The sequence below is a fragment of the Dipodomys merriami genome, unplaced genomic scaffold (genome assembly GCF_024711535.1).
Source record: "Dipodomys merriami isolate MVZ:Mamm:240054 unplaced genomic scaffold, mDipMer1.0.p SCAF_55, whole genome shotgun sequence".
NCBI classification, from domain to species: domain Eukaryota; kingdom Metazoa; phylum Chordata; class Mammalia; order Rodentia; family Heteromyidae; genus Dipodomys; species Dipodomys merriami.
Window position 1 is genome coordinate 3,165,748 of NW_027206124.1, and position 21,437 is coordinate 3,187,184.

Sequence of the window (21,437 nt, forward strand, 5' to 3'; positions counted from 1 at the left end):
ATCACCACAATAATGAAAAAAGTTGGCCATTATATGATAAATAAGTAAAAGTTGGCGTGCGCGTGCGTGCGTGCGTGCGTGTGTGCATGTGTGTGTGTGTGTGTGTCTGTGTATGAGAGTCGTAGGTTTGAATTCAGGGCCTGGGCTCTGTACCTAAGGTTTTTTCTTTCCCTCAAAGCTAGCTCACTTGAACCACAGCTCCACTTTTGACTTTTCTGGTGCTTAATTGTAGAGTTTCATGGACTTCACAGTCTGGGCTGGTTTCACACTGTGATCCTCAGATCTCAGCCCCCTGAGTAGCTAGAATTACAGGTACAATCCACCAGCATTTGGCTAAAAGTAGCCACTATCCTTCTAGTCTTTTAATCAAATTCTATTAAAGATGATTGTGGTTTTGTTCAACCTATTCATTCACTTCAAAGAAAGTCTTTCATAGTACATGGGGCCGGGTGCTGGTGACTACCCAGGAGGCTGAGATCTGGGGATCACACTTTGAAGCCAGCCTGCCTGGGTAGGAGACTCTTATTTCCAAAAAACCACTGAGAAGAAGCCAGAAGTGGTGCTGTGGCTCAAGTTGTAGAGTAAAAGAAGCTCAAGACAGCATCTAGGCCCTGCATTCAAGCAGCCCCAAGACCAGCAAAATAAATAAACAACTTAAAAACAAAACAAAACACCTATATGGATAATGTTGGGAAAATGGAAGCGAATGGAAAAGGAATAGGCTGGACTTGGTTGTCAACAGGCGAGGACTGTTTATTGAGGAACAGCAAAGGGCACAGACCTTCCCACAGGTTTGGAGGTTATGTAGGGGACTGGATTTTTGGGTGGGCTTATATAGGGCTTAACAAGGAAGTAGAATATAAAATGGTCCAGTAGGGCCATTTCCTATTCTTTTCTCCTCCATTTTCCCAATAGGTAACATAAAAATCATAGGCAACTGCTTGTTGCCACGTATATCTAGAAGTAGCCAAACAGCAAGGCCAAAACGGTGCTACATTTAGTGGCAGGTTACTACAATACATGAAGGTGATCCAGTTATGTGTCTTCGAGTCAACACACAAGCTATGCAGTATATCAGATGTTGAAAGGTGCTATAGAGAAAATAAGCAGGAAGTAGAGGTGGGTGTTGATTATTTAATAAAATGCTCAAAAAGGTTTCTGAATCTGTAACATCTCAGCAGAAGGAAAGAGCAAGAATGAGAAAGTACACGTGAAAAGGCACCTACCTCCTAACTGCCCTGCAAGACATTCCCTTCACGGAGGCACTAAATCAGTGTTGTGGAACAGGGCCCCAGCATTATTCAGTAGCTCTCTCTGTAGTAGCTATCATCAATGGATTGGAGATGATCACAGGGATGATGCAATGCAACCATCCTGAGCTCAGTGGGAATACTGGAATTTCAGAGTATCAACAGGAGACAAGGTAGGCATGATAACCATGGGGAGGCAATAACTTCCCTATTTACTTGCAGGAATGTGGGGAGGTGTTTAATGATCCATAGAATCTACAGGAAGTAGAAGGTCAGTCTCCTAAGTGCTTCCTGACATATATACATAGGAAACCAATTAGTGTACATCATGGAACATTCATGGCCTCTTGTCAATTCCTAAGTTCAGAAAGCTAGAACCTTATGATTCCCTTTGAGAAAGAATCTTATAATGCCACCATAGATGTACATAGTACATCTGAATGTTCCTGATATCTAACATCACATCAGATCTTTAAAGTGATGATACAAAGAAAGAAAGAAGCACAGTAACTGTGGACCTCTAGGAGTCTGAGGGCACCCTCCTGAGTTTTGGTACTGCTCTCACCAGCTACTGTCCATTTTTTTCTTTTTTCTTTTTCTTTTGGTCCGGTCATGGGGCCTGAACTCTGGGCCTGGGCGCTGTCCCTCAGCTCTTCAGCTCAAGGCTAGCGCTCTTCCACTTGAGCCACAGCGCCACTTCCGGCTTTTTTTTCTTTTTGCTTATGTGGTGCTGAGGAATCGAACCCAGGGCCTCATGCATGCAAGGCAAGCGCTCTACCACTGAGCCACCTTCCCAGCCCCTATTGCCCATTTTGAGTGAGGACCAAAGCAAGAAATGGCTGGTCAGACTATTGGATAAGGTGCCATGACACTCCAACCATATGACCTAGCAGAGCCAAAGGTGCTGCAAGTGCCTGAGGCAGACAGAGCTGCTCATGGAAGCCTGTAATGATTCTCAGCAGGAAAATTTGCAAAGCTGACCCTGGAGCTTTGGAGTAAGGTCACGCCTTCTGTATCATTACCACCATTCGAAAAGCAATTCTTGGCTTACTATTGAGCCCTGATGAAAACTGAATGTCTGGTCATAGGACAGCAAGTGACTTTGTCCCCTCAAGCAATGAGTATCATTTGATCTATGGAACACAAAATTAGAGATATCTGGCACCATTTCATTGTCAGATTAAATAGTATCTATGAGCCAAGTGAAGCCAGTTCAGGAAGCAGGTGGGTCAGACCCAATAGTATCTGCTTCTACTCCTTCACTTCTCCTCATTCAATGTCTATCTACAGATGCATGGAGAAGTTTCCATAACAGTTATGAGGGATATGGGCAAGACATTGATAAGTGAGTCTGCAAGTATATTCATACTACCTAGAAGTGCTAAACTACAGCCCCACTCAGAAGAACTTGCTGGCCATCAACAGGCCATCATCATAGCTTAGGTATCTTTCATTTTGCCATGTACTATGTGTAGTTCTAACAGGATGAAAAGCAAAGAGTCAGAAATAGCCAAAACACTCCTGATGAAGGAAAAGTCATCAAGAAGTATTATAAAAGTAGGGGCTGGGAAGGTGGCTCAGTGGTAGAGCGCTTGCCTTGCATGCCTGAGACCCTGGGTTCCATTCCTCAGCACCACTCCTAAGCAAAAAGAAAAAAGCCAGAAGTGGCGCTGTGGCTCAAGTGGTAGAGCGCTAGCCTTGAGCTGAAGAGCTGAGGGACAGTGCCCAGGCCCATAGTTCAGGCCCCACGACCGGACCCAAAAAAAAAAAAAAAAAAAAAAGAAGAAGTATTATAAAAGTAGAGTGACTATAACTGTTGATTGATGCAAAGATGGCCATATAACTGGTGGATCCATATACATATATACATGACAGAGACTGGGGAATTATGGTTTAAGGCCAGCTTAGCCAAAAAGAAGTTTGTGAGACACTCTCAACCAATGACTGGGTACAATGGGGCATGGCTGTCATTCCAGCCATAGGGGAAGCCCAAGCAATGGCTGGGCAGAGTGGCATGCGGCTTCTCATCCCAGTGACAGAGGAAAGCGTAAACAGGAGGAGTGCTGATTTGGGTATAAAAATGTAAAAGTCCACCTTCAAAAGTAGTAGAGCACCTCCCTAGCAAAAAGCACCAATCCCTGAATTCAAACCCCAATACCGCCCCCTAATTTACGTAAGGCACAAAAATTCAAATGATAAAGAATCAGATTCCATCTTATTAAAACTCAGAACTTCTGTTATTTAAAAAGCCCCCATAATGGAAAGACTATAGTCATGAAGTGGAAAAACACATATAAGATGGAATGCTTAGCCTCTACAATAAAGATCGCCTAAAGGTAAGTTATGATAAACAACCAAACAGAAAAATGTCCAGAAGACATGCACAGATATTTCCCAAGGAAACATGCCTGAGTCATACCTATTAAATGTTTTAACATATTAAAATATGTTCAATTTCATTGTCACAAAATACATCTTAGAATAAATGAGATGCCAATTCTAGATTGGCAATTTTTTAAAAATGGCAAGAATATGGATTGGCTGGTGAGATTATGGAGCAGCCAGAACTTTGGGAAACAATCTGGTGTCACCCAGTAAATCTAAAGGGACTGGTATCTATCTAACCATACAGCAATTTTGCTTTGAATACATATTCTAGAGAAGTTTTTGTCCATGAGGAACAAGAATCCTGTATAGACTATACAGGTTCAAAAACACTATATATTCTGCAGCATAGGAAGCAAATACAATATAATACATATGTACACTGAAACATTACACAGCAGTGAAAGCAAATGACAGTCCTATACACAAAGGTGAATCTTAAGAATATTACATGACAAAACATCATAAAAATAAATTCAGAATAAATAACTCCATTTGTACATTTATACAACTGAAAAATATATATTGTTTAGATTATAAATGTATAAAGAAAAAGGAAAAGCACAAAATTCAAGAGGGTTGCCTCTGTGAGTGAAAGGAAGGGTGGGTTTAGCCCACAGAGTGCGGTACCAAGAGAGGGAGGATAGCCTGCTAATTAGGAAAGTCATTTTGGAACAAGATCAGCAAATTGCTGTGTGTCTGAGAAGGCAAGGAGACAAACAGCAGAATTGAAGATGTAGGACAGAATAATTTTCTTACTTCTTTTTTTTTTTTTTTGATGTAGGCAGAAGTTTCCAAAGTCAGAACACGGAAGTCAGAACCATCTGTTGACAAGATAAGTTAATGAACCAAACAGAACTTGTCAACAAAAATTCAGAATAATGTAGTTTAGAATCTGTATCAACTCACGGGAGAACACAAATAAAAGCCTACTTTGAAAGGGGAGAAGTGGTGTTATTTCATAGTTGTTTATATAATATTTAAAATGCAGAAACAATCCAAGTGGCCATTAATATAATAGTAGTTAACTATAGTATTATAATAGTGCAAAAAAATAAAACAGCAGGAACAGAAAAAGGATCAATGGAACAGGACAGTTGTTAAACAGATAGTATTTAGTACAGTTTAGAAAGTCATTTCAAATAGAAAAACTGATTAGCCCGTAAGCATTCTGCTTCTATCTACAATCACTGTGAAACACTGGAATCCAGATGGATTAAATAACTTACTTAAAATATAATATGGGTGAATATGTATTATGAATGTCGTACAGGAAAGTCATCAAGTACATATGCATGAAGGAAAAAATGAGGATACAGAAGAATCAAACTTCAATAAAGACAACATTAAAAAAAGCTGGAAGACCATTCACAGCCTCAAAGATTTTATTTTAACACAAATTACAGAGAAAAGATCAGTAACATACACACGTAGACATTTATGTATAAAATACTACAAAATTGATTTAAATGAACAGGTAAAACAAAAGAAAAATAGGTTATTTATATAAGTAAGAATCCACAGGAGACTGAAATAATATGTTGGAATATTCAAATTCTGTGATGCAGCTTCTATAGGAGTGATAAAAATAAAATGGCTTGAGTCAGGCATCAGTGGCTCATACATGTAGTCCTAGCTACTCAAAAGGCTGAGATCTCTATCTAAGATATCTAAGGATTGGAGTTTGAAGCCAGCCTGAGCAGGAAAGTCCATGAAAGTTCTATTTCCAATTAACTACCAAAACGCTGAAAATGGTGCTGTAGCTCAAAGTGGTAGAGCACTAGCCTTCAGCCAGAAAGCTCACAGATAGTGCCCAGGCCTAGAGTTTAAGCCCTAGGACCAGTAAAAAAAAAAACAAACAATCTTGGAAACATCCAGTGTTTGGGTGTAAGTGAATAGGTACTCGCATTGATATTTTGTTGTACTATTTGGCAGCATAAACCATATACTATGGTCCAAAGATTCAGTTCTAGAAAATTACCCTAAAGAAATATTCACATATGTGTATAAGGCTATTCACCAAAATACTATTTATAATGAAAAATGCACAACACCAAAATACCAATCAATACAGGAATAAACTAATACCTAATACCACAGGAGTTTTTAAGAAAAAAAGATCAATCTAGTTGGGCAGCAGTAGCTCAGTCCTGTAATTCTAGCTACTCAGGAGGCTGAGGATCTGAGGATCACAGTTCAAAGCCAGCCTGGGCAGGAAAGTCTGTGAGACTCTTATCTCCAATAAACCACCAGAAAACTGGAAGTGGTGTTGTGCCTCAAGCTGAATTGTAAGGGACAGAGCCCAGCCCAGAGTTCAAGCCCCGTGACAGGAAGAAAGGAAGGAAGGAAGGAAGGAAGGAAGGAAGGAAGGAAGGAAGGAAGGAAGGAAGGAAGGAAGGAAGGAAGGAAGGAAGGAAGGAAGGGAGGGAAGGGAGGGAGGGAGGAAGGAAGGAAAATCTATAAATATTGACATATTCTGAAGCATAGTCAACTGATAGTCAACTATATTTCAGGAAAATAAAGAATTCTTTAAAACAAAATAAAGTCAATTCTATATACTTCTAAACACACATTTACATTTGCATAGAAATGCAGAGGAAAGTCTAGAAAACAACCAAATTGCTAATAACCTTGGGGAGACAGAAGCGTTTTAGAGTAAAGGAGAGTGGGGACAGGTAGCTTTACCTAGACTGAATTGTTAAAATAGGAGTTTATTCACTTATTAGCTTATATAACTGTAAATATAATTTATAAAATTATTATGACCTAATAATTCTATAACAGAGGTATGGAAAAAGCCCTGTGGAACATTGTGAAAAGAAGCTGGCTTGTGTTATAAGCCAGTTGGAGATTTTTCAGCAGTGGTGACATTTTCTCTGGGCCTTGCTGTTTGGATAGGATTTTGTCAGGCAATTTATAATTTGGTGGAAGGCTGTAGCAGATTACATTTTCCAAAGATGACTATAATAACATATTCCCCACCCAACATGATTTTCTTTCAATTGACACTGACACTCCTCCATGAAGAGGTATGCCTACATGCCCTCTCCCTTGAAACTTGTGATTGCCTTGAGCAGCACAGTATGACTTCTGAGATTATTCAGTTTCTAATGGGTCTTTGCTTCCATAGAATGCTCACCCAGGGAACCCAGCCACCAAGCTGTGAGGAAGCTCAAATAAGTCAGAGTGGAAAGACCACACAAATAGACTCATGTAGAGAGGAACTGAGGCCTCTGGGAACAGCCAGCAGCAACTGCCAGACACTTAAGGAAGTAAGCTCAAGAGGATTCCTGCCCAGCCTTTAAATTCCCCAGCTGAGGCCCCGATAGACATCATGGAGCAGAGATAAACCATCCCCACTGTGCCTTGTCCTAATTCCTCACTCTGAGAGTTCATGAACATAATAAACGGTTACTTTACCTTGCAAAGTTTTAGGGCAATGTGTTATATAGCCAAAGTGACCAGAACAAAGGCATTCTAAAGAGAAGAAACAAGAGATGTAATAAATGTCACAGAACATTGTAAATAATTGCAGTGTTGAGTGACACAGACTGAAAAATTGGCTTGAGACCAAACTAAGAGAGTTTTACATGATGATATCAAGGAAATCAGAGTTCTCTTGATTAACAGTGAAGAACTGTTACTTTTTTTTTTTTTCCTGTTAGAATGTGAATTAAAGACCTCACGCTTGGATTGCTCCCTTGGCTGGCTAGCTTTCCACAACTTAAGTCATACCTCCATCCTGATTTTTGCTGGTTGCTTTGGAGATGGGAGTGCACTGCTGCCCAGGTTGGCTTTGAATCAGATTAAAAAAAAAAAAAATCTCAGCCTTTTGATTAGCCAGGAGTATAGACTTCAGCCACCAGTGCCTGGCTCTGTTGAATGTTTTGAAACTGGGAATGAAATGCTAAGATCTTTAAATAAAGTCAAGGAAAGACTGGAGAAAAGAAAGAAAAACAAGAACAAGGTCACTAATTAAGATGGGTCTAAGCCCAGTATATAGTGGGATCATTGCAATGTGTTGCATAACTTTCTTTTCCTCTATAGGGTTACCTCCAATGCTCACATTTACTTGTTTTAAAATGTTAAAAGGGAAAATATGCTCACACAAAACCTGCCCCTGATATTTATAAGCAGCTTTACCCATAACTGCCAAAACTTGAAGTACTCAGATGTCCTATACTAGGTGTTAGATGAACTGGGGCCCATCCTATTCAGCACTCAAAAGAAATGAGGATCAAGCCATGAAAAGAGATAGAAGAACCTTCAATGAATCCCACCAACTGGAAGAAGCCAATCTGAAAAGATTACAGATTATGATTCCAACTCTGTGGCATTCTGGAAGAGGAAAAACTGTGGAGACAGTAAAAAGATCAGTGGTTGCCAGAGGCTTGGGGATAAGTGGGATGAATAGATGATACACAGAGGATTATTAAAGCAGTGAAACTGCTCAGTACAATTGTGCATAAAAACATATCATTTGTGAAAACCACAGAATATACAATATCAAGAGTAACCCTAACACAAACTATATACAATATCAAGAGTAGCCCTAACATAAACTAAGGACTTAGAATGATGACCATGTCTACATGGGTTTATCAACTGTAACAAATGCGCCCTTTGGGTATGGAAAATTGATAGTGAAGAAGGCTGTACATGGGGAATATGCAAACTCTATACATTCTACTCAATTTCAGTGTGAATCTAAAATTGCTCTCATACAAAGTCTATTTTAAAAAAATGTTAGGAGTGAAAAATGTTAGGCAATGTTAGAATATAAAAAAAGTTTTCCTTGCTGTTCTTCCAAGCTTCTGGATTTGGGATCTGTTGACTTTATTTTAAGAATACCAAACAAGCTGTCTAAAAATTGTAGCCATTTATAACTATTTATGTGAATACCATAGTATACAAATATCACTATGACCCCCAAATCTTGTTTTTGTGCTTATTAAAATATCTTCAGTGTTCTCATAAACTGGCTTTATAAGAAATGATACACATGAATGTGAGTTTGTAAAATAAAATAAATCTATACTAATGTACCACAACTTTTATAATTTGGATACTGAGGAGCTATATAAGGGAAAAATTTGAGATGTGTGATCCAATAAGAGGGAGAAGACTGAACTCACCATGAGACAGACTTGTGATGAAGGAAAGAATACCTGGATGCACATCAAAGCAAAGAGGATAAACTGCTTATTCCTATCTTAGCAAGAGACATTCCACCTAATGTGCTGAGAAGACTGAGAGAAACAAAGTATTGCAAATGGAGAGTTCACAAAAAAAAACACAGACTTGGTCTGTTGGCAGTCAGATCTTAAAGGACCTAGACTAAGCGGTACAGTCCAGCTAGGACTTACTGGAGGCCAGATTTGTGTAATTTTGTACTTTGTCTTTCTCTAATGCCAATTATTCAAGAGATGATTAATTTGTAGGATATGTATTAAATAGCTGCCTTTTTGCATATTTGCTTAGAAAAGATAGAATATGTTTAAACTATCAAAACTTAATAAAAATCAGAAACTAAAATTAATTTTTTATTTTTACAATACATTACAGAATATTTAAGGCTTGTAGTTAGTTTAATATATTTTTATTGTGAAAATACTGTACAGAGGGGTTATAATTACGTGGGTAAGATAATGAGCACATTTCTTATCAAGCATCGTAGCCTCCTGCTTTGTTTCCCCTTCCCGTCCCTTCGTATCCTCCCCGACCAAAGTTGTAAAGTTCTTTTTTTGACATAATGACTTGTATATCTCATTGTTACTTTGGAAACAAAATGAAAAAGAGGAGGAAAAAGATGGACACAAATGACAAAACAAGATTATAGGACACTGTGTGGACTGAATATCATGCTGGTCTTTCATTGACCATATTAAGAGTTAACTGTTGCTACCATGAACAAAATAAAATCTACGATTTGTATATTTACTTCTTAGTGCTTCTTATTCATGTAAACTTCCCATCCCTTAGCCAAATTACCTGTATCCCAGATGTTACAGACTTCTGCCTCTCCTTCGGACAAACTTGTAGTTGAAGAGATAATACAAGGAGGTACTGTTGGCAAAATTGGCTTTGGATCTTCATCATAAAACAGCATAAGGTCCTGACATAAAACAGGAAAAAACCCAAGAGTTGAAAAAACTAAAAGTAAGTCTCATTTGGGATACTGACATTGACTCAATATTTTCATCATAGTCACAGGACTCCTTGGGTCTCTTTTATAATAACCATACTTATCTCCTACTGCTTGTATAAATCTTTTCCTACTAATCTGTTCTCCGTTTCTGTAATTTTGACATTTAAATTGTTATAAGAATAGAAGCATACAGTATGCAACCTTTTGGGATTTGTTTGCTTTTTTTGTACACGTATTATAATTCTTAGACATCCATACAGATTCTTGTGTGTACCAATTTGCTTCCCCCTTCTCACAGTTGAGGAACATCCATGGCATGGGTGTTTTACCATTTAAGGATATCTGGATTGTTTTTACATTAGGGCAATTACAAATAAAACTGCTATGAACAGGGGCTGGGAAGATGGCTCAGTGGTAGAGCGCTTGCCTTGCATGCATGAGGCCCTGGGTTCGATTCCTCAGCACCACGTAAGCAAAAAGAAAAAAGCCGGAAGTGTCGCTGTGGCTCAAGTGGTAGAGCACTAGCCTTGATCTGAAGAGCTGCGGGACAGCGCCCAGGCCGAGTTCAGGCCCCATGACCAGACCCCCCCAAAAAAAACTACTGCTATGAACATTTATATACAGGTTTTAGTAGGATGTAAGTAGGTTTTCCTTTCAGTAGGATAATGACTAGGAGGATAATTTCTGAGTCATACGGGAGTTTCAGGTTCTGTTTTATAGGAAGTTACTAAACTGTTTTCCAGAGTAACTATTCACCATCACTGGAAACTGTCACTATGTTTATTTTTTTCATGTGCTTATTTACATCTGTATTTGCCAAAATGACTGTTCATACCATTTGCCCACTTTTACATTTCATTTAGTTTTTTTAATGAGTATTGAATTCTGTCAAGCGCTTTACTACATCAACAGATCATGTTATGATTTTTCTCCTTTAGTTTGCTGATAAGGAATTACATGAGTTTATGTTGGTATATTGCCAATTCAACTCGTCTGTTGGATTATGATGATATCTTATATTTAACATTCATATATCCTTTTTCCTATGCTAAGAATCCCAGTAGTCAAGGATATAAAAAATGATACTAATAGAATATCACATGGTTACTGTCCATATTATACTCAGAAATCTGGAGTCAAAATACTGACATCACAGAAAAAAACACCTAAATGCAAGGTAAACTTATTTAACTTATTTCACTTAATCGTGCACTTTTAAATTATGTAAGGATGCTTACAGCAATGAAGCTACTCTGTATAATACTATAGTGGTAGATTGGTGTCATTACACATTTATCTAAACCCACAGATGTATAATACCAAGGGTGATTCCCAATGTAAACTACAGACTTTGATTACAACTTAAAACTATAGGTTCATTCTGGTAGAGGATCCTGATGGTGAAGGAGGCTGTGAATGTGGTGGAAATACCTTCTGCTCAATTCTGTTCTAAACTTAAAATTGTCATTTTTTCTAAAAGCCAAGGTAATTTCTTATTAAGTATTAGAGTAAGACAAGTCTTTATAAGAATACTTAAATCTAGAAGTAATAAAGGAAAGACAAGTAAATTTGACTACAGGAAAACTACAGACTTTTATAAGGCAAAAAAGGTCATAAAGTCAAAATGTTAAATGGAGCCAGGTGCTGGTGGCCCATGCCTATAATACTAGCTACTCAGGAGGCTGAAATCTGAGGATCACAGTTCAAAGCTAGCCCAGGCAGAAAGGTCCATGAGACTCTTATCTCCAATAAACTAATCAGAAAAAGCCACAAGTGGTGCTGTGGCTCAAGTGGTAAAGAACTAGTCTTGAGCCCAAAGAGGCTCAGGGACAGCACCAAGTCTGAGTTCAAGCCCCAGGACCAGAAAAAAAAACGTTAAATGGAAAACTGAAAACAAATAGATTAACAAGATGGTCAATGAGCTAATTCTTCAATAGATAAACAGGTCTTAAAACCTGGTAGGAGGGTCTGGGAAGGTGGCTCAGTGGTACAGTGCTTGTCTTGCATGCATGAGGCCCTGGGTTTGATTCCTCAGCACCACATAAGCAGAAAAAGCCAGAAGTGTCACTGTGGCTCAAGTGGTAGAGCGCTAGCCTTGAGCTGAAGAGCTGAGGGACAGCACCCAGGCCCAGAGTTCAGCCCCCACGACCAACAATAACAACAACAAAAAAAAACAGGAAAGCAGCTTTGGGATGTGGCTCAGTGGTAGAGTGCTTTTCATGAATGAGACCCTGGGCTAGATCTCAAGAAATTTAATATTAATAATAAGAAGATGAGAGATCAAGCTACTTGGGAGGCTAAGATTGGTAGAGTCACTGTCAAGGCCAGTCCAGGCAGAAAAGTTGGAGAGATCACTTCTCAACTAAGAACTGGTTGTAGTGGCATGCATCTGTTATCCTAGCTATTAGGGGAAGTATAAAATAGGTAGATCATGGGCCAAACACATGCCTGACCAAGAAGTAAGACATCTCAAAAACAACCAGTGCAAAAAAGGGCTAGGGTGTAGCTCAGAGGTAGAACACCTACCTGGCAAGCACAAGGCTCTAAGTGCAAACCCCAGTACTAAGAAAAGAGAAGAAAAGCATGAAAAATTGAGTATGAAAACTAGCAAACATGAATAGAGTTAATAAAAAGAAACATAAATGCTCAATAATAAGCACATCAAAAGTTGCTGACTTTTACATAAAATTCTATTAAAATATTTTCACAAATATGGAAAAGTAAGAGGAGGAGCCACTCCCATACATAGGTAGTAGGTATAATTGGTCCAAGTTTTGGGATGGCAACTTCACAGTAACTTTCACAACTAAAAATAAGTACTGCAATTCTATGTCCAGGACAGGATTATGATTATATATATGAGGTTCTTATTGGAAACACTGCTTTTAATAAATAAAATAATGAAAAATCCTGAGGATGATTATCAATAGGGAATGATTAAAGATTAATTTATACCTCAAAAATACAACATAGCTATAAGAACTGGTATAGAAATAGGCTTATAATATGTAGTTTAGCAAAAGAACTATTTTGGAACAGCATACAATAAATGATTACATTTATTATGTAGAAAGATATATTTGTTAGTGTTGCGCAGGCAATCAAGCAATAAATATTGAATTATTCCATTTAGGTAAAACAATAATGTGCTTACATAAAAGCTTTCCCCAAAACTCATTTTAAAAAATGCTAGTAGGAGCTGGGAAGGTGGCTCAGTGCTTGCTTTGCATGCATAAGGTCCTGGGTTTGATTCCTCAGCACCACATAATCAGAAAAAGCTGGAAGTGGCAGAGCGTTAGCCTTGAGCTGAAGAACTGAGAGACAGCGCCCAGGCCCAGAGTTCAGGCCCCACAACTGACCCCCAAAAAAAAAAAAAAAAAAAAAAAAGCTAGTAGTAGGTGCTTCTGGGAGAGGAAAGCAAGAGCAATGAAACAAGAAAACATTTTTTTCTTCATTCTTTGACCTTTTACATTGTTTGGATTTTAGTACTAAGAATTTTTTATTTAAAAAAGAAATAGTAAAAGCACAAACACGAAAACAAAAAGTACTTTCACACATGAAGCAACGACCCAGCAAAAATAAAACAAAAAAAACCAGAATGATAAATAAGTATAATTGGAGGAAAGCTTAATTTTCCATTTCTCTAACAACTTTGATGAGGTCTAATTTTTGTAAATATAATACATGGCATGGAAATAAGCCAGAAGATACAATTTGTATATTCTTCATGTAGGAAAATACAGCAAGTCCAAGTGGTAGAAGATAAACATTCGTCATCTACACTATCATTCAGTAACTCACAACTAGACTGAAGATTTTGGTCAACTATAATTTTGTGGGAGCCACTCCACAGCATCCCTATCTGTTGCCATGGGAACAACTGAGACAAAAATATTTACAATCGCAATGTTCAATCTCCTCTAGCAAGAAAAAGAGGGCTTTTGAGGTGGTGAAAAGCTATAAATAACCTTATTAGCAAATTTAATAAATATTCTGGACAGTATGAAAGAGAAAACAGACATTCCTGTTGAGATGTAGAGGCTTTACTTAGTTTTGAAAGTATCACTTAGGAAGCACTAGTCTGCTTTTGAAAGCTCTATCCTGCTCTGAATTTTGTTCGCTGCTTTTAAGGTAATTTTTCTTCCATATGTGGAGAGAATAAAGATGTATCTACTTAAAGTTTTAAAAGATATCTTTAAGCACTCTCATTCTGCCTAAGCAATCAACAACAAAATTTATTTCTTGTTCTGTACTAGGAACATGAAAATGTTAATATAGGTACAATTCACTTGCACCCACAATCTGCTTTACTGTTCAACTTGTTAGGTGTCTTCTGCTACAGTAGCAGACTACTGAAGAGGGCATATTGGATTACAACGGATGCTCCTGCAGTGATAGGAGAGATGTTTGTCAAAAGGATGTCGGTTATTGCTATGATAAAGTCAGGCATGCTTTGAAAAAGAAAAGCCAACTTCTTTTGAGAAAAGGGCACCATGTTCTTTGTGACATAATATATGGAATGATATAAATCAGTAAGAGTGGTTTTGTAAAATGTGAAAAAACAATAATCAACATTTTAAAATGGATATAAAATCCTAGATAGCTTATGTCTGGCTCCCAAACACACAGGAGATTCCAGTCTATTTTCTACTTAAAAGCTATCAACAATAAATAGGCACATGTCAAATTTAAAAATCATTTTATCTTAATGTCTTCTAAGATAATCTATTTTCAATCTGTGAGCTATTACGCAATTAAACAACAGTGAAATTTCAACGTTAATGTGGCTTTCTGAGCTGCTAGAAAAGCAGCTGAGTCAAATAACTAATTGGGTTGGAGTTTGGGGCTGATGACAGAAGGTCAAGAAAGAATTCCAACCTCCTCCATAGTAATTATGGCAAGAAATGTTACACAAAGCACTCTATGTAGAGTACCACAAACGAGCAATGTCACAGGAAAGAAAAGTTAATACATAGTGTCTGCTAGTCATTTACTTCTTCATCTACAAAAATGTGTCATCTAATGATTCAGTAATGAGTAACATCAAAAAGTCTCTTCTATCAAGGAGCTTTCCTTCTAGGGGAAAAATACACAGTAACCAAAAACAAGAATTTCATATTAGTTATAGTGGCATAATTTCTAGTCAAAATGATTCTTTAAGTATCTTTATAACCAAACATGTAAAGAAAAAGATATGGTCATACCCCACACCAAGATTAACGTCTTTACAGATGATGGTATGAACAGAAACACACTAATGGCTAAAGCTATGGAACATTAGAGCTCTGGATCCAGAAAAAAGGCAGAGAAAATCAGGAGCTTAGCTCTGGAGGGATAAATACAGGTTGAAAGTGTCCTTTGGAAACTGAAATGCTAAACATGGGCTCAGTGCTTGAAGTTATGCTCAATCACTGGGATCCTCTGCTCATAAGAAAGTGGAACTAACTTGTCAGTCACAGCTTGGGGCTGTAGCTTCTAAAAGTATTACACAGAGGTAGGTAAGAGGACACAAACTTCTCTAGCAACTAAACCACAGTATCACTTGGTCTAGGGGACCAGAGGCCAGGAAAAAGAACAGCGCCTCAAGCTGCCAGAGTAAGTCCTTAATGTGGACAGACAGTCCTGGCAGTCAGGAATAGGCAAGTGAAAACCTGTTACGCAGATAGGGGGTAAAAAGCACACTAGACACAACAAGAAGTCCTGCAAAATGAGCTAACAATTCAATATTCCAAAACAGAAAGAAAACTGAATTCACTCTTACAGTATGAAATAAACCAAAAAAAAGTATTGAAACTCAGTCATTTTAGAGTCCTTTAAAGATAACTAATAGATATGAAGCAATAAAAAAGTAGGAATTTAAGAGTGACATGACTGAATTAAAGATGTTGAGTGGGCATTTGAAAGTACAAAGAAGAACAAATAGGTATATGGAAAAAGAAGAGAAAAAAAATGTAGCTATATGTCTGAGAAGGTCAGAGAACACTGAAGAAAAACAGAGCAGGTACTGGCTCTGGGAGTTCCCTCCCACAGGAGGACTTAAGGGTAGAACATGACAATGAGAAGAAAAGAAAAACAATCCAAGAAACAGAAAACTGATACATTTGTGTAACAGGGAGAGATGTGCTATTGGCCTGATTCCCTGAAAGAAGCCTGCTTGTGCAGTGGTAGAAGAAAATAAGGAAGAGGTTGTTGAAATTGCTTCCCCTGTTCATTCATTCCCTGAGTAAATGATACCCAGGAATCTGTAGTATTTTTACAACTGCCTGTGAGTTTACAGTTATTTTATTTAGAAAGTGTAAATGAGTAGACAAAGATGGGCAATTCAAAGAATATAGCCTATACACATACAAATAAAGTTCTAGAGCATGTATACTTAGAAAATGTGATTTTTGTTAAATTAGCATAAGAAATAATTTCTTAAAGATTTTTAAAAGTGCACAAATCTGCCGGGCGCTGGTGGCTCACGCCTGTAATCCTAGCTACTCAGGAGGCTGAGATCTGAGGATCGCGGTTCAAAGCCAGCCCGGGCAGGAGAGACCGTGAGACTCCTATCTCCAATAAACCACCAGAAAACCGGAAGTGGCGCTGTAGCTCAAGTGGTAGAGCGCTCGCCTTGAGCTGAAGAGCTGAGGGACAGCGCCCAGGCCCAGAGTTCAAGCCCCACGACCGACAAAAAAAAATAAAAAAATAAAAAATAAATAAAAGTGCACAAATCATAAAAGAAAACTTTGATAATTCAATCTGTATAACAAAAAAATACCAAGAAGAAATGTGGAAAGATAAGCAAAGCTTCACTCAGAACAAACACATAAAGCTGAGAGAGGCAAGAAAACAAGCTATCTTCCAGAAAGGAAGGAAGGCAGCCCAGCAGACATGCCAATTTTAGCCTAGTGAGACTAGGGTCAGACTTCTCACCTGACTAGGGTCAGGCTGTAAGATAACATACTTGTCCTGCCTTAAAGCACACCATTCTTGGTAACTTGCTACCACAGCTGAAGGAAACCTGGGCAATGCCCACCTCTGTTGACTTCCAGGCCTTCTTCTTGAGGGGCAGAGGTTCCTTGGACAGTGGGACTTCAGCAGCTAACTGGAGGTCCTTGCACTGCTCTGGCGGCATTCCCATCTTGGGAGCATTTTCTGCTAACAACAAAAAGCCAACATTAAACTCTGGCAAAAGTCATATTTTACATTAGTTCATAATTTTTAAGTTAACCAACTCTCAAGATTCATTTTGCCTGCTAAATATACATCCTCTACCAATAATAATCTACTAGTATTATTAATCATTTTATGCTAATTACTAATCACTTTACAATAATTAGCAGCTCAATATGATTTCAAAAATATAACTTGCTGGGTGTTGGAGGCTCATGCCTATAATCCTAGCTACCCAGGAAGCTGAGATCTGATGATTGTAGTTGGAAGCCAGCCTGGGCAGTAAAGTTCATGAGATTCTTATCTCCAATGAACCTGGAAAGGAGAAAGTGGAAGTGTGGCTCAAGTGGTAGAGGGCTATCCTTAAGTACAAAAACTGGGACAGAACCCAGCCCCGCCCCCCACACACACGTGCTACAACTTAATTTCCATAACTCTTACCCAAATGAACAGTTTTCTTTTTTTCTTTTTTTTGGGTCCGGTCGTGGGGCCTGAACTCTGGGCCTGGATGCTGTCCCTCAGCTCTTCAGCTCAAGGCTAGCACTCTACCACTTGAGTCACAGCGCCACTTCCGGCTTTTTTCTTTTTGTTTATGTGGTGCTGAGGAATCGAACCCAGGGCCTCAAGCATGCAAGGCAAGCGCTCTACCACTGAGCCACCTTCCCAGCCCCCTGAACAGTTTTCTTATAGCTTTATTATTTGAAACATTTATGATAATAGGTTTAATATAGTATGTAGTAACATGTAACACAGAAAACAGAATTAGAAAATGTGAAGATTATTGAAAGGAAATTTCATCAATATAAGAATGGCAATTATAATTAGTTCAAGTTAGTATGTAAGGAATTTTGTTATTGCTTTGTGAATTTCATGTGTTCGAAAAGACATCAACCAGAAATGTATAGGCTATTTGATAAGACAAGTAACTTTGTTTGTTGGTGGTGGTGTGGGGCTTGAACTATGGACCTGGTCTCTTACCTTCAGCTCTTCAGCTCAAGGCGTGAGCTACAGAGACACTTAACACAACTTAAAATTTTTTAATGTAAAAAAATACATCAATAAAAATAAGTATTTCTGCTACATACTTTTACTAAATTTAGTATTTTTTCAGACTCAATAGCTTTTGCCTCTCTGTGTTATTGACTGTGTGTTAGTACCAATTCAGAAGCTGGGTTTGCAGCTAAATGATAGAGCACTTTCTAACATTCATAAGGCCCTCAGTTAATCCCCATGTTGCAAATGAAAAAATAAAGTCTAAATTGTTAGTACCAACTCTATCTCAGAATATTATTATATGCAATAAGAAGGAAGTATTAGAAGGCTATCTTTACACTGGTACACACAAACTATTGTAGAGTATTTCCCAGAGGCCAAGTAGGCTTACATTATTACTTTGTGTGTATGTGGGGAGGGGGGTGTTCTTAGACTTGAATTCAGGGCCTGGGTGCTGTCCCTGAGCCTTTTCATTCAAAACTAACATTCTACCACTTTGAGCCACTGAGCCACTTCTGGTTTTATGGTAGTTAATTGGAGATAAAGAGTTTCCCAGAAAAAAAAAAAAAAGAGTTTTACAGGACATTCCTTCTCAGGACTGGCTTCAAACCACCATCCTCAGATCTCAGTCTCCTGAGTAGCTGTGATTACAGGTCAGAGCTGGCCCCCTTTCAGTACATTAGTGGTTAATTGGAGATAAGAGTCTTACGGATTTCCTTGAGTGGGCTGGTTTTGAACCATGATCCTCAGATCTGATTTCCTGAGTAGCTAGGGTTATAGGTGTACACTACTAGTGCCTTTTAAATTGTCTGCCTGCAATGATTCTAAAAATTCATCTACCTTTCAAATTAACTAGGTTTGAAAGTAACCTTTGAAAGAGGTATCAAAATAAGTTCTCTCTTCCTATTCATAACCAGCTTTCCCCCACTTCACAAAAAGATGTACCACTTATCCATTTTTATTATGGTGTATCTTCTCAAACATAAGAACCTCTAAGTCATCAAACAATAGTTTAAAACAATGGTTAAAGAGGACTTCTTTAAGGCACAAAACCCACACATTGCTCTTTCTCACACATCTTGTACATACCAGGATATTTGCTCTTATATATTACAGTATGGGGCAGCAGGATAGGTAACAAATTTCATGTAATGTCCTTGTGCTTTTCATCTCCCAACTATCATTAAAGGATGTATCATTTCTAAGAGAGAATCCTCTGAGAGCAAAGCAATGAAAACTGGGGGCAGGATTCCATGTTATCAGTGAAACAGACTCAAGATAGGGTCCTAGCCTCACCTTAAGGAGAGAATTCAGAAATGAGAAGGTTATTCAGAACATTATTTTGTTTGTGTAAAGAAAGTAAGGTATTTTCGGGGAAAATACTTTAAATCTTATTTGGCTGAGTTTTTTTTTTTTTTGGGGGGGGGAGGTAGTACTAGAATTTGAGCTCAGTGTCTTATGCTTAGGACAGGCACTCTACCCACTAAGCCACAATCCAGCTGGCCAGTTGCTTTGGCAATAAAAATTAGCTTTGCCAAGTAGGTTACCTGGCAAATATTTTTCCAAGAATTGAACTGATTAAATTTGTAGCTTTGAACAGTGGATGCAAGCATATTTAATGTATATGTTATATAATAAAATCATTTTTCCAAAAAAGTTACTGTGTTGACAGATATAAGAAAATTAATATTTTTATTTTCTCCACAGTTGCTGAGTATATTAAGTTAAACTCTAACAGGTTTAATTAATAGTTATTTGATACATTTTGGTAAAAGATTCTTGGTATTACTCCCAGAAATTGAGAAAGCAAATTAGTTCTAATGACTGTTTTAACAAATTTTTTTCAAAGGTGCTTCTAATTCTTTGCTTTCAATAATACTGAAGACTTAACAGTCAACAAGAAATAAAAAATATTTTTGTAATAAATCATTATATAATTGTTGGCATATTACTTAGAAGAAATTCATAGAATTGACAGTCCTATAAACACCCTATAGCCCCAAGTGTAATTTGCATGAACTAATTTTCATAGTATTTAAACCCATGAAAATGTAAAACAGAAACAGAATTGATAATGAACTTGGCATATATTTAATAATAAGCAATATATACATATGGGTAAATGAATAGTCCTATGTATCTCATAAAAGCACACAGCTCTAATAAAATTGTATTCTTGATGTTTGGCAAGTATTTATAAAATGTATAGGAAGCCATGTGGTTTTGATAAGCTATATACCAACAATAATTGTGCAAGAAATCAGTCTTGTTGGGCATGCTGACACAACTATAACCTCAGATTAGGAAAGTAGAGGCTAGCCTGGAGTAGACAGCAAGTTCAATACCAACTTGGGCTTCACAGGCCAAAAGTCAATCTGGAAGGAATATTTTACCACTTAAAGCTTTTGCTCAGAGATATTTAGATAAATGATTTTTTTTAATGTGAAAATACTGTACAGAGGGGTTACAATTACATGGGCAAGAGATAAATGATTTTAATTTATATATATATATTTGATGTGAAAAATAATTTCAAGTATGAAACAGCTTACATAAGGATAAAATTCTGTGAAGGATATGGACTAAAAATATGATTTCAAGGAGAAAAAGGAATGATGTGATATTTTCAGCAGCTAAGCACTAAAATGTGTTTTTCCCCCCAGATAGATGGCAGTTGTTGTTTCAATGATGTTTACACCTCTTTAGATAAATGTGAAAGAGTGATATGATTTCTTGTTTGTTTTGGTGGTGTAGAGGAGCAAACTGAGAGTTTTCCCCGTGCTAGGCAAGTGTTCTGCTACTGAGCTACATCCCTCTTTTTATTTTATTATGTAGGATCTAAGTTGCTAAGGCTGGCCTCAAACTTGTGGTCTTGCCTCACCTTCCCAAGCAGCTGAGATCACAGACATGCACCACAATACCCAACTTGTTTTACTTTTTCTCTATCTTTTATGTCAACATTTGTAATATTTCAGAATTATCTCACAGTTATTCTTCTAAAATCTAAAAATTTGTAAGAAAATACAAAATTTTTCAAAATCACTTCAGGATTATACAAGAAAAGCAATGGAATGAGATATGGTATCTGCCTTCTGATATCATGTACAATCTGTCCAGGGAGATAAGTCTAGCATACAGACTTAAAGGAAACAATGAGACAAGAATTACAGGCTGTCACTGTACTTGATTTTGGTACTGTGCATCTTGTATGTACATTTATCTAATTTGGGGAGGGGAAGGGTAATAAAATGCAGAAACAAGGACACAGGATGACCCATCGCAACAGTGATACAAGACACTATGGTGGAAATGAATTTTATAACTTGGGGGGGTAGGGAGGAGTGAGGAAGGGAGAGGAGGGAGGGAAGGGATAATAGGAGAAAAACGAGGGGTAACAAATCCCTCTGTACAGCATCTTTACAATAAACAAATTTTTTTAAAAAGAGTTACATACTGAACTTTCTTGAATTAACTAATTATAGTAAGAACCTTAAAAATGAAAATTT

The 21,437-nt window shown here is 37.7% G+C and overlaps 1 protein-coding gene across 3 annotated transcripts in view; it reads right to left on the reverse strand.

Annotated features, from left to right (window-relative positions):
• Enthd1 (ENTH domain containing 1) overlaps positions 1 to 21,437 on the reverse strand; it is a 98,604-nt gene that overhangs the window by 43,231 nt on the left and 33,936 nt on the right. The window contains exons 4-6 of one of the 3 annotated variants that reach the window (XM_069999590.1): positions 16,802 to 16,920; positions 9,627 to 9,750; positions 7,056 to 7,112 (exon numbers count right to left, since the gene is read on the reverse strand). In XM_069999590.1, coding sequence (XP_069855691.1) covers positions 7,056 to 7,112; positions 9,627 to 9,750; positions 16,802 to 16,920 — 300 coding nt within the window. Of the gene's footprint in view, positions 1 to 7,055; positions 7,113 to 9,626; positions 9,751 to 16,801; positions 16,924 to 21,437 lie in introns of all 3 variants that reach the window. The other 2 variants (XM_069999589.1, XM_069999592.1) reach the window with 2 other exon arrangements.